This window comes from Canis lupus, chromosome X, assembly GCF_011100685.1.
Source record: "Canis lupus familiaris isolate Mischka breed German Shepherd chromosome X, alternate assembly UU_Cfam_GSD_1.0, whole genome shotgun sequence".
Classification (NCBI taxonomy): Eukaryota; Metazoa; Chordata; class Mammalia; order Carnivora; family Canidae; genus Canis; species Canis lupus.
In genome coordinates, this window is record NC_049260.1 from 110524385 (window position 1) to 110538631 (window position 14247).

The window sequence follows — 14247 nt, forward strand, 5'->3', positions numbered from 1 at the left end:
GATGAATGGATAAAGAAGATGTGGTCTATGTATACAATGGAATATTACTCAGCCATTAGAAGCGACAAATACCCACCATTTGCTTCGACGTGGATGGAACTGGAGGGTATTATGCTGAGTGAAATAAGTCAATCGGAGAAGGACAAACATTATATGGTCTCATTCATTTGGGGAATATAAAAAATAGTGAAAGGGAATAAAGGGGAAAGGAGAAAAAAATGAGTGGGAAATATCAGAAAGGGAGACAGAACATGGAAGACTCCTAACTCTGGGAAACGAACTAGGGGTGGTGGAAGGGGAGGTGGGCGGGGGGTGGGGGTGACTGGGTGACGGGCACTGAGGGGGGCACTTGATGGGATGAGCACTGGGTGTTATTCTATATGTTGGCAAGTTGAACACCAATAAAAAATAAATTTATAAAAAAAAGAAACCCAATAAAATGTATTGGATTAAAAAAAAATTGTTCGCCAAAGCACTGCACCAATGTATGCTCCCAGGAACAAGAATTTTTCTTGCTTCATCTCCTCCCCAACACTTGGTATTTTCAGAAATATTGGCAGATTTTTAAGTTACTAATATTTGTATGTAAAATGGCTGCTTTGCACTGAATTCGGGTATTCTGAAACTAATTGTAAATATATAGATAGGTATAGTACTGTATCCTCCCCTGTGGTCAGTAAAGAGATCATTTTAGCTTCTTTTCTTTTTTAAAGATTGTATTTATTTATTCATGAGAGACACATAGAGAGAGGCAGAGACACAAGCAGGCTCCATGCAAGGAGCCCAATATGGGACTTGATCCAGGGACTCCAGGATCACGCCTTGGGCCCAAGGCAGATCTGTTCAACCGCTGAGCCACCCAGGCACCCTCATTTTAGCTTTAATGACAGACTCCAAAATGTCCACTCTGGTCAAAGAGTTGCAGTTTACTTAGTTAAAAAGATTTTTGTGGTTCTCATTTGATTTCTCATAGTCATGTGAAAGAGCGTATTCACTATCAAAGTGAGATTAAAACTTAACTGGAGTAATACTGGGCACATCAAGGTTTTTTTCAAGCTTCAAATCTTTAAAAGATTTTATTTATTTATTCATGAGAGACGCAGAGAGAGAGAGAAGCAGAGAGACGGGCAGAGGGAGAAGCAGGCCCCATGCAGGGAGCCCAATGTGGGACTCGACCCGGGGTCTCCAGGATCAGGCCCTGGGCTGAAGGCAGCACCAAACCGCTGAGCTACCCTTGCTGCCCGCCCCCCCCCCATTTTTTAGAAGAAACAGACATATTTTATTGCATTATTACATTCAAAGCTTCAAATATTTGACTTTCTCTTCAGCTCCACTGTGGTATTTTAAGATTCCATTTATTTTTTTTTTTTTTGAGAAAGAGAAATAGAAAGAGAGAGCTAGAGAGAGAGAGCATGAGTGGGATGAGGGGGGAGGGAGAAGCAGGATCCTCGCTGAGCAGGGAGCCTGACATGGGGCTCGATCCTGGAACCCCAGGATCATGACCTGAGCCAAAGCAGACGCTTCACCAACTGGGCCACACAGCTTCCCCCCTCCCTCCATTGTGGTATTTTAATTTGTTCCCCAGCCTATTGTTCTTGTTTGCTTATTTTGGTAGTAATCACATTAGTGAGTCTCACAAATATGTAGATGAAATATATCTTTGAGACGGTGTATATTTGATTTTGTTGGGTTTGAGGAACGTTTCATTTAGCTTAAGGAGTATATCTTCCTGAAGTTCAACTTCCTTGGCTGCTCTCAATATACATAATAGTCGGGACACCCGGGTGGCTCAGTGGTTTGGCATCTGCCTTCAGCCCAGGGCGTGATCCTGGAGTCCTGGGATCGAATCCCATGTCAGGCTCCCTGCATGGAGCCTGCTTGTGTCTCTGCCCCTCTCTGTGTGTCTCTCATGAATAAATAAATTAAAAATCTTGGGATCCTTGGGTGGCGCAGCGGTTTAGCGCCTGCCTTTGGCCCAGGGCGTGATCCTGGAGACCCGGGATTGAATCCCACGTCGGGCTCCCGGTGCATGGAGCCTGCTTCTCCCTCTGCCTATGTCTCTGCCTCTCTCTCTCTCTCTCTCTGTGTGACTATCATAAATTTAAAAAAATAAATAAATTAAAAATCTTTCAAAAAATTTTTTAAAGTAAAAATAAAAATAAAAAATCTTTTTTAAAAAGTTATGTAATAGTCTTATTTGGTGGACATATGCTGAAACTATCTCCTCAGAATGTAATGTGCTAATTCGTACATATGAAATGAGGTGATCAACAAATATCAGGTAGGCCCTCACTAAATGTCAAGGAGAACTTAAGACTTGAATACGTCATGAGCTTTAATATGTAAGATACATTTTGAACTAAAAAGAAAAGCATGTTTTCTTTTGAACAATATAAAGGATTTAGGTTTTCTCTTTAACGCTGGTTTGTTCCTAAGTATTTTGCTGTCCTTGGGCAAGCTGCATGAAACCAACTGCAAACTGACCATTCCAAATCAATGTACAGAAGTGTACTAAAATGTAATGAAAATAACTTGCTTTCACAATTACTTGCTTGCGACTTGATTCATTAAGTACTCTCGAGTCCACAGCCCCCATGGGAAGCAGGTTCCTGTGTTCTAATACCTATTAATAATAAGCATTTTTATTCAGAGAATGTCTATTGAGTGAAACTGGATTGATTTCTGACTAAGCCCCAAACAAAGTCACTAATTTCTCTTCAAGTGGAGCATTTCTTATACTCCCTTACACTAACAAAAAATATACTCAGAGAAGTTCTTTCTGCTTAAGAGAACACTGTAGCCCAGATGTCAGGGTAGCTTTCCTAACAACTCTCTAGCATGATTTGGACACAGTTTTGGAAATGTCAACATTAACATTTCACTGGAATACATATTTTAATTTTCAAGAAGCTCTTTGGAGATAGATTAACTTATTAACTAGTTCACTGATGACACTTCCTCAAAAGAACTCAGAATAAATGTAAGACAAAAGAAATATTTAATTCTGCTATGGGATGCTCATTGACACATCTGAAACATTCTGTTTTTAAAAAAATGGAAGATTGAGTCAAACCGACTTGATAGATTTTTGTTCCTTTTCTATATTAAGCCCCAAATTCTAGCTCCCTCACAGGCTGTGTAAGAGATGAAGTCTGGCAACCAAACAACGAGTCCTTTGCAAAAGTAAGCAATGGTTCAGAATACAACCGCAGATACAGAGGTGCTTTCCAGGTTTCCTTGGGCTCCATCATATGGAAGCAGACTGTTTTTCAATGTGTAGAAATATCCACTCATAAATATAGCTATCCATTCAACCCCTGAAACCTCATTTACTGTTATCCTACAAATTTGGGTGAAGAAAATTTTGAGCAAAACATTTTACCTTAGTTCTAGTTAGATCTCCGTCTGTCTCTCAAGAGAATCCTGAAGGATGGCTGAAGGTAAATATCTAATTTTTTCCAATTTTGCTAGCATCATTTATTAAACAGTCCCCAGTTCCCCAACACATAATGCTACATTCAATATCGCAGCAGATTCCATATATGTAAGATTCTGTTTCCGGTTTCTCCTCTGTTCCACTGTATTTGACTATCATTGAGCTCATTCTCATTGTTTTATTTATGATGGCATTATGACGAACCTGAAGGTAAACATTTAACTCAAAATACTTATGTGCCTTTAGGGTGTCACTAATGAATGAGAGAAAAGGAGGTTTCAATGTATAATTGATACTAAGCTGAAAAAAAACACGAATAAATTTAAGGTTGAATATTTTTAATGTGGAATTAACACAAGTACATTTACATTGTAAGTACATTTACAACGTAATTAAATTTTGAAGACATAAAAGGAAATTGCTGCTATGTTTTATAGTAACACACATTTATAGCCCAATAAAATTAATACAGTGCGGTTCCATATACAAATACATATACAAATGTAGCATTCATTGTACAGTGATTAAGACATTAAAAGACTATAACTGTATGTTTGAATCCATAGAACTCAGTATTGGCTTAAAGGATTAAAATCTCTAGTTTGATATCATAAAATTGAAACATTTTGTGCAGAGGGGCATCATCAATCAAACATTTTATCTCCTAATTCTGTCTTCTAACCACAGGATCAGCACGCAAAAGAAAATGTTCTTTAATGCCATTTTGTTGTTGTTGTTGTCATAGAAGCATTAAGTGAACTATCAAATATATGGACATTTTCATGAGTGAGTTATAAATCAACCATCATAAATTCAGCAAATTGGACATAAGAAGAGTTATAATTTGCAGGTACCATTGGATAAAATACAATTAGTTTGCCATACAAACTGTTACATCAAATGATACCACTGGCATAAACTATGATCTTGACATGAGACACAAACCCATTTAAAAGATAAATTTATGTATAATATAGTGTTGTTTATTTTAAAACCAATAATCAAAAGACATGCGCCTAATATGCCAACTTGACAGTAAAACTCACAATCCATGATTCAAAAGGCAGCAATTTCAAACCATTGTCTTCAGTGGTCCATAATATAAAATACTCCAAGCATAAATTCAACGCTGCATGCAACAACTTGTCCTGTGCTTTAAAACAAGTGATCACACTTTTTACATACTTAAAGGAAAGACATCTATACACGTATTATCAAAGAAAAACCCTAGGAAGAGACACAATATAACTTAAAAACACCTCTGCCAGAATAGGTTTTTCTAGAAAAGGCAAAAGCAACTCAAGACACCGGAAAGTAGAGCTTTGTTACAGGAACACCTCTTGTGTAAATATGAATATTTAACTTAAAGCTGTGATAGGTGTATCTAAATTTCGATGCATAAAATGTAAACTTCAACACATCCTAACTACAGGATTTTTGGCTTTGGATCTTTCCAGAACCATAAACAGCTCTGAAAACCCTAAATACCAGTCAAAGTGCAAAAGAGGTCCTTCAGAACATATATCCCTTTGGTACATTATAGTCCCGTAGATAACAGAAGTATATAATAGAAGAAACTATCAACCAACAAAGGGTTTAAAAATCTCTGATTATCTCTTTTCTCTCTTTGGATTTTTCTTTTGTTTTGTTAGTGAAAAGTCATGCAAAAATATCACAGGTAAAGCTTTTTACCTGTAAATGTTCAAAATAATTGATTTCTGGTTTTGAGTTGGAATCTGAATGCATGCCATGAAAAACCCTACTGGGAAACGGGAAACAAAGTTAACACTGCACTTTTCACCTGAGGGGAACAGAAGGTGTGAAGGTGGATCTTGAAAGAATGAGACAAACTGTGAATGACGAAGTCCTCCTCAGTCCTGAGGAAATTCTGTGAGTGTCATGGGCAGCATAGATCATCCTGACTCTTGTGCTGTTTATCTGTAACACTTTTAAGAAATATAATCTAGTTCACACCTCCAAAGGAAATTTTATTTTTAAAAGTCTATTCATTCTCCTTTAATTCAAGGGGAACTTAGTTTCCTTGTGTTACTCAGAGCAGCATCTACAAAATAATGAAGAATGATGTTAATACTCAGGTGACTTTTAAGGCCCAAACTGTTGGTGCTAGGATTTCTAACACTAACACTAATGGGGGGATTCAAAAGGTTCATCCTAAATTCAAAGGTGACGTCTTTTGGTTATTTGACTATGAAAGTCATCATTCTGTTACAAAATTATTTCTTAAAGACATCTATTTCATGGAAGCAAAATAAACAATTCACATCTACAATTGGATTTCATAAATGTTATATGACTTATGTTGCGTGTGTATAGAGAACAGGAAACTTGGTAAGCACGTAAGTATCAGAGAGACTTTTACACCGTATTTGCCAGTTTTCAAATAAGATAGTCTGATATCTATTTTTAAACCTAAATGCTACTGACAGTTGCATATGGGGTCAACTGTAATTTCCTAATCCACTAATTGGCACCATTCTAGTTTTGTGGGAACCACAATATCCTATTTTGCTCTATGCAGTGTATGAGAGTAGATCTCAATCAAGACCACTTGATATTATAGCATCCAACAAAAATCTAACAATAAGATTAATTTGTCAAATGACTTGAGTCATAAATGCAATAAAGGGATTGTATACTTTTAAAAGATCTTAAGTCAGAACGTTCTAGAGAACAGGAACCAAGGGGACCTAGCCCTTGATCTAGTAGCATTGCCACGCTGAGAGTAATAAATGCTTTTGATGCTGATGATCTATTAATACATTATATTTCTACCCTCCCAATAGCACTGAAAAAAAAGGATCTTGAAACACAGTACTGGTGGGAGAAAATAAAAATGACTACAGAAGAATAATGTGGGTTTTTTTCCCAACAAAAGTGGATATGTTAACAAATATATAGTAAGTTCTTCTCCGCCTGAAACATAAGCATGGGCCCAAAGCAGAGTTAAGTTGTTGTTTTGACATGCGCTTTTCAAGGGGTAGTGATACACAATCTACTGTGACTGGTTGCAGTAATGGAATCGCTTCCAATTAAAACTAATCAAATATGTAATTCTACATGCCCCACATTACAGTTAGCTAAAATATAATGTAATTAACTTTGTCCTGAATTAAGCAGGAAGACATCTGGCTCTACGTTTACATGACAGTACAAGTTATGGAAAACCTACCGAGTCTTCCTATATTATCTAGAAGTTAGATGAATACACTTGGTGTTTTCAGTTTTGAATCTTGGAGACCTGGGCACAAGAAAGGCCATTATTTTCTAGTACACACATGGCTCTGTTGGTTTTTTTAATTGCTTCATAAAAAACCATTTATATACGTTAATTTAAACAGCTTCTTGAACACATACTTTAAGTGACTCACACATTTCTTCTCTGTCATTAATCATTTAACTAAGCATAAAGCAGTTAGCAGAAAGCTGGCCATGTTTACTTTCAAACTTCACTTTTCAATGTAGAAAATGAAATCTGTGAAATCTGAGGGAAAATGTGATTCGTTACAACTATTTAACTTCTGAAAGCATTCATAGTGTTACTATCTTAGATTTTATCTTATTCTAGCAGATATAATTTTTTTTTAGAGAGGGAAGCGGGGAGGGGAAGAGGGAGAGAGAGAGAGAATCTCAAGCAGGCTCCACGCCCAGTGTGGAGCCTGACATGAGGCTCAATCTCACCACCCTGAGATCATGACCTGAGCCAAAATCAAGAGTCGGACGCTTAACCCACTACACCACCTAGGCGCCCCCAAAAAGTTATAAATTTTTAAAGCTGTAAATTGCTCAATTCAGCATGTGCAAAATTTCTATTTGCCTGACACTCTCCATTTAGAGTTAGTGCTTTTTCAACCTTATATAATACAAGAAAGAAATTGTTAGCTGCTCAAAGTAATGAAGGGATTGTCCTGCGCTTTTAGAAGTTTTGACTCTAGGTTTTATGTTTAGGTCTATGATCCAACTCAAATCACTTTTTGTTTATGGAATGAGATGTAGGGATGAAGGTTCATTTCTTTTTCCATCTGGATACCCAATTGCTGGAGCACCATTTGTTAAAACCACCTTCCTTTCCCCATCCAACCGACTTGGTACCTTGATTGAACATTCATCGATTATGTATATGTGGATCTATTTTAGAAATCCCTAGAGTTTTCCATATTTACTCCCATAGCACATTGCATTCATTGCTGTAGCCTTATAGTAAGTCTTGAAATCCGGTATGTAAGTACTCCAGATTTTTGAGATTCCTCTGTTCTGGATTTTTTGCCTTTCCATATACATTTTAGAATAAACCTGTATTCCTTTTTCCAGAAGGGGCTGCTCAGATTGCATGTACTCTAGAGGTCGATTTGGGGACAATGGATTTCTTAACAACACTGAGATTTCCAATACTTAAACATAGTCTCTCTCTCCCTTTTTTAGGTCCTGTTAAATGTATCTCAGCAGTGATTTGTGATTGTTAGTACAGAAGCCTTAGACATCTACTGTTAGATTTATTCCTATTTATTTTACAGTTTGTAATACTAATGTAAATGGTATTAATTTTTGAAATTACAGGGTTTTTTTCAGTTCTTTGTGGCCAGGATATAGAATTACACTTTATTTTGTATAATTATTTTATATACTATGGCCTTATACAGTTTACTTATTACTTCTAGTAGGGTTTTTTTGTGTACAGATTTCTTATGGTTTTGTACATATATGTGATTTGCTAAGCATGACAGTGTTGCCTCTTCTTTTCATTTTGTTTTCTCTCTTTATCTTGAGCTAATGGCACTGGCTATAATAGAAATGGTGACAGTGAGTATCCCTGGCTTGTTCCCAATTTCAGGGCAAGAGCCTCCAATATTTCACAATTAAGTATCATATTAGTTGTGAGTTTTCATGAGTATACATCATCAGATTGAGGAAATTCCCTTCGTTCCTCATTTGGTGAGAATTTTTATCATGGAGGGGTATGGAGTTTCATCAAGCGTTTTCATGCATCTATTGAAATGATGACATCATTTCCCCCTCTGCTATGTTAATATGGTAAACCACACTGATTTTTAAGCATGTAATACAAGTATTTAAACATCCAAAGTGAAATAATTCAAATTTATCTTGTGCTTTTTTTGTCCCACGTGTTCTTTGGAGGTATGTCATTTAACAGCCTGATATCTACAGATAACAATTTCTTTTTTTTTTAAGTAGGTTCTGCACCCAATGTGAGGCTTGAACTCATGACCCTGAGATCAAGAGTCACATGCTCTACTGAGTGAATCAGATACCCCCAAATATCAATTTCTACTATAATACTTATTTTTAAGACTTTATACAATTGCAATCTTCTGAAATGTATTGAGACTTATTTTAACGACACAGCATATGATCTACCTTGGTGAATGTTCTGGGCTTTTTTTAATTGCTTCATAAAAAACTATTAAAAGTAATAGTTTATTCTGCAGTTGTCGGGTGTAGGTTTTAAGTAAATGTCAAGTAGTTCAGACATGTCAGACTCTTCTGATTACTAATTATCTAAATAATTCAGCAGTTCAATAATTAAGTAATTCAAAACTGGGGCTCCTGGGTGGGCTCAGTCAGTAAAGCATCTGACTTCTGATCGTGGCTCAAGTCTTGATCTCAGGGTTGTGAGTTCAAGCCCCACATTAGGCTCCACACTGAGCAGATGCTTACTTTAAAAAATAATAATTCGGGACACCTGGGTGGCTCAGCGGTTGGGCGTCTGCCTTTGGCTCGGGGCGTGATTCCGGATTCCCGGGTTCGAGTCCTGCATCGGGCTCCTTGCACGAAGCCTGCTTTTCCCTCTGCCCGTGTCTCTGCCTCTCTCTCTCTCTGTGTCTCATGGATGAATAAATAAAATCTTTTAAAAAATAAATAATAATAATAATTCAACAACTAGTGTAGAAAAACTTTGAAAGGTAGTCCAGATTTAGGGTTGACCCTATTTGTGGGGTTCCATGTGTCCGGATATTTATATTGAGCCCTGTCACCTGTGGATTTCATTTCATGTCATAAATGAAATTCAAAACCAAAAAGGTTACTTTTGGTATATTAGATTCATTTCAACACAGTGTACCATTACCCAGACTTTTAATACAAGTAATACAAGTCTAAAACTAGGAATTCAAAGGAAATATGTGCACATGATAATAATCTTGTTCACAAGTCTATTTTGGTTTTGTTTTTTTTTTGTGATACCTTTTTATAGATAGCTCAATATTACTTATGGGGAAAATGTCCAAGAATACTGCTTTATTTCAAAATACAGAAATTTTATGTATTAAGGGCTGGGTTAATAGAAAAGAATATTAGGTTAGCACTCATTGCTTCATACTACCTTCATACATTAAGCCTTGGACATAGACAAGGGTGTGTGTGTGTGTGTGTGTGTGTGTGTGTGGTGTGTGTGTGCACACGCATGCATAGCTGAAAGCTACCCTAAGGAAATAACGTGCTCTTAGAACTGGCTGAAAACACACTGGTAAAGCATTCTGAGACATTAAGGCTGGTACCTTAAAAGCCTATCATCAGTATTCAGTTCTGAAGGATCTCTTACAAGACACCACCATATCTGACACTCTCTTCCATAACTATCAGCCTTGTAGGGAAAAGTTTAACATGTTTTAAAAATCTTTCTTCATTAATTTAAAACTATTAAAGGAAAATATTCAATCCTAGCAAACATAATAGGCTTGCAGTTCTATTTCTAAGCGCTGAGAAGTTCTTACCCCATGCCAATTGCATCCTTGGTGGAGCTTTAAAATTTTTAGCCTTTAAACAAAGAGTATACAGTCTGTTCATATTATACCTGTAACTTTAGCATTCCGAAACCTATAGTCACCAATTAAAATCTGCGAAGTGTTCCCTGGAATCAGACCTTCTTTTCTTCTGTTTAGATTTTTCACCAACCTAAATAATAAATGAATTAGTAGCCAACAATGGTAATATAAGATTATAAAAACAAATACACTGCATTGCAGTTCAAATTTTCACAAAGCTATCGCATGTATTCAATGACCTTCATGACATTGTTCTTGAGTCCTTTGAGTAACCTACAAAGGACTTAGGTTACTAGCAAAAATGGTTATTACTTTAATGATCCGTCATTACTTTTCACCCTATGTGTACTCTTTCACCCTTTGGGTCAAAGTACACGGTCACTGTAGCACTTCACTTAAAGTTATTGACACAATGAAGCCAGAATTATTTCATATAAAAATTCCAAAAGATTTATGGAAGCTTTATTCAGTCCTCTTCCCAACAATATTTCCTTCCTGCTTTGGGTCCTCTATAATTACGTAGTATATTTGGCAGAACCATCTTTGCAATTGGTGCTGCATGAAGTCAAATGCACAAGAATAGAATGGTAAGACTAAAATGTCAATATTTGAATTGATAAAGAGAAGGGTGGCTATGTTATAAAGTAGCAAAGCATGGTTCCTGGCACATAGTAGGCATTCGTTAAAAATGTGATGAATTAATGAATGACTTAAATGATCAAATGTAGTATGATCTGTAGCCATTACAAAGCCAGATCTATTCGCTGAAATGTCTGAGCCAAAGGTAAACCACAAGAGCATGCAGACCCATAGCATTTCATTCTTTCAAAGCATTTTTCACTCACCAAAGGTTAACATCCCTTTCAGTGAGCTATATAGGCATAGCTGAAGCAATGAAAATGAAACATTGATAAGAAATGTGATATTTCTGCTTCTTGAGACTGTATAACAAAGATACAAGTAAAGCAGAACATTTGATTAGATATCCACGTGCCCCCGGCGGAGGTCAGCATAAGCACTGAGAACACACCTACCATTGACCTTCAGCATCTTCATGGAGAAATTGAATGACATCTCCATTTCTAATCAGGAGGTCTTCTGGGCCTCTCTTCCTACAATCTGCTAGGGCTTTGTATTTGCCTGGAGACTGTAAGGTTGTTTTGAAAAATGACATTACAAATTTGATCGTAAAACAACTTGCATAACTGCATGCTCTGTGACATGAAGAATTTACTCTTGACTTCAACGGTAATAGTGGTGGCTATAGCAGCTTAGGGGAGAACAAGCAAACACGGAGCAGTTTGTGACCGGGGAAAAAAACAGAACATGTGTTTATTTAACCTGAAGAATTCATTTTTATTTGTTAAAAGAGAATTACACAAAAAATGACAGAGCACGACTAATCTAACTTATATGAATTATACGCATAAACCCAGAAAAAATCCAGTATGAAAATAATTTTTAAATACTGTTATTTGTAAACTGCTCTCATGGAAAATTTATCTAGGCACATATCAAAGGCAGGGCCCTAAAACAAAGACCGAGTAATGCCCTCAAAAGGATTTCTGGGATTTGTATCAAATTTTGCACAGGTAAAAATAATAAACACAAAAGCTTTGCAATGAAATGCAATCAGAGAAGAAATAATAATGTTCAAATCCAAAAATATATTTTCAAAGATTTTATGTTTTTTTGATCTTTTTAAAAGTAAATTTAAATTAAAAAAATGTTCTTCAAATCCTTGTGTCGAGGGCTGACTTTGAATAGACTGCAGCGAGGGAGATGCTCTGCTAGCTACGAAACCCCTGACCCAGAAGCAGGTCCTCTACCCATGGTTAGCACCAGGTTCCCCACCAACATGTGTTGCCCGACCTGCGAGGGGGCTGCCCCCTTGCCACTTCCCCCTTTACCGGGATGAGGGGCTCTCCACAGGGGACTGGACCGGTCCTCATGCGACTTGGGGCACTTCATGCCATGCAGGTCGCACCTGCAGCCAGACCACCAGCTAGACTGCAAGACCAGTCACGTGAGGCCAGCCCAGGCCAGCCCAGGCACTGCAGCACTTCTGTATCCTTCCTCTTGGGCGGGATTCTTAACATTTTATTTTTAAGTGATCTCTACACCCAACATGGGGCTAGAACTTACAACCCTGAGATCAAGAGCCGCATGCTCCACCAGCTGTGCCAGCCAGGTGCCCCAAGTCCAAAAGTATTCTGAGATGAGTTTTTTTTGTTTGTTTGTTTTTTAGCACAGTATCTTACGCATTAAATACATGAGCTTAAAAAGAGTACCATAGCTGGGCACTGAGGAGAGCACGTGATGGGATGAGCACTGGGTGTTATATTGTATGTTGGCAAATTGAATTTAAATTTAAAAATGTAATAAAAAATAAAGAGTACCATAACTAAAAATATTTTAAAAGAAAGAATTACGTAACGTCGATTCCGTGCACATGCAAAGGAATTAGTCTGAAAACAATATGCACATCACTTGGGCTTAAAGGACTTTTGAGCAGTACTTGTATGAAATGGGCTGAGGAGCAGGCTGGGAAGAGCTACTTGCCATTTAACTTCGCAGCTTCATCAAATTAGGAGAGCCATCTCTGACACAGGACTCTCCAAGGAAGGCAGCACCCACTCTTTCTTAGTTTTTGACTTGATAAAAATGAGGCTAAAAGAGCAGCTCATTCCAACCTGTTTTGCTTTTTTGTTTTGGGGGTACCCTGGGGGGTGGTAGGGGTGGTAGTATATAGAACGCACTGTGTTGCTTTTTTTTAAGACTTTATTTATTTATTCATGAGAGACAGAGAGAGAGAGAGAGAGGCAGAGATACAGGCAGGGGGAGAAGCAGGCTCCATGCAGGGAGCCTGATGTGGGCCTCGATCCCAGGTCTCCAGGATCACACCCTGGGCCAAAGGCAGATGCTCACCCGGGTGTTGCTCCTCTGTATGTTTTCTTTAGCAGCACAAGTCAGGGAATGATTGTGAGAGGAGAGAGTTTATGGGGTTTTCTACATTCCCATCCCCTATGATTAAAGCCATCAGTTCTGCATATTTGCATTATTTTCTGACACCATAGCTGGGAAAATGCTTACTTAAGACCTTGCCGAAAACATTTAAACCCAAACTGGCTTCCTCTGATTTTTTTTGGCTCACATCCGAACAACTACCTCTCCCATCCTCAGATAATATTCATTAAAGACACTGCCAAATACATATCACGGTCACTGTATTATTAAGAGAAAGAATATTCTGTTACTTTTTAAAAAGAAGCATTCCAGAATGGATACTACATGCCATCACTTCCTAACGCCAACATCAGAGCTGCCAAACTGAATTTGTTCCGCTGAAGGGCACCAAAGAGCATTCCCTTGCAAAGCAACATTCCCTTGCAAAGCAGCATTCCCACCCTCCAAGCTGCTGACTTCAAAAAATTGTAGATACTCCCTAAGAACCTACTGGGCTCCTAACCACACTGCGCACGATTTCTTCTGTAAGTTACTTTTACTCTAAAGCAAACCCCTTTAGTCGTATGGGGTGCTCCCTTGCTCTGTTCTGCTGATTTGGTGTCATTAACACATGTTCTGGAAGCCCACGAAAATACATTCTCAAGACGTGATCCAATAGTTTCATACCTGTAAAGTTTATTCCCTAGCTTTTCCCATCTGGAATCTAAACTGATTCTTAAAGTATATCTGACTCTCCTTTGTTCTCTGACTTTAACTCCTATGCTTAGATTGGAAACACAGTGGTGAAGTTGAACTAAAGATCAAACTGGTCGATGTGTGGAGAGACTTGGCGTGATGGACCATTTGTCTCCACTTCGGGAGAAGCACCATGTATAGACAGCTCAAACCAGTTCTACCTACAGAGAGAAGCGGTAAGACTGGTTTCAAATCTTTTGACTATGAAATCTACCTAATGATCTCAAGGGTATGGACAGAAGATTGCCCCCGCGTGCCTCCCTACTGTGTCCATAATATGGCCCCAAGAGTTCTTATTTACTTATTTGA

The 14247-nt window shown here is 37.8% G+C and overlaps 1 protein-coding gene across 5 annotated transcripts in view; it reads right to left on the bottom strand.

The window, feature by feature from the left end:
- Positions 1-3769: 3769 nt before the first annotated feature.
- The window catches only part of MCF2 (MCF.2 cell line derived transforming sequence), an 83615-nt gene continuing 73137 nt past the window's right edge, over positions 3770-14247 (bottom strand). For 3 of the 5 annotated variants that reach the window (XM_038588441.1, XM_038588439.1, XM_038588442.1), the window contains 4 exons: positions 11271-11383; positions 10266-10366; positions 6627-6695; positions 3770-5498 (listed from right to left, as the gene is read on the bottom strand). In XM_038588441.1, the coding sequence (XP_038444369.1) occupies positions 6652-6695; positions 10266-10366; positions 11271-11383 (258 nt within the window). In that variant the 3' untranslated portion in view covers positions 3770-5498; positions 6627-6651. Of the gene's footprint in view, positions 5499-6626; positions 6696-9638; positions 10367-11270; positions 11384-13075; positions 14100-14247 lie in introns of those variants that run through there. The other 2 variants (XM_038588440.1, XM_038588443.1) reach the window with 2 other exon arrangements.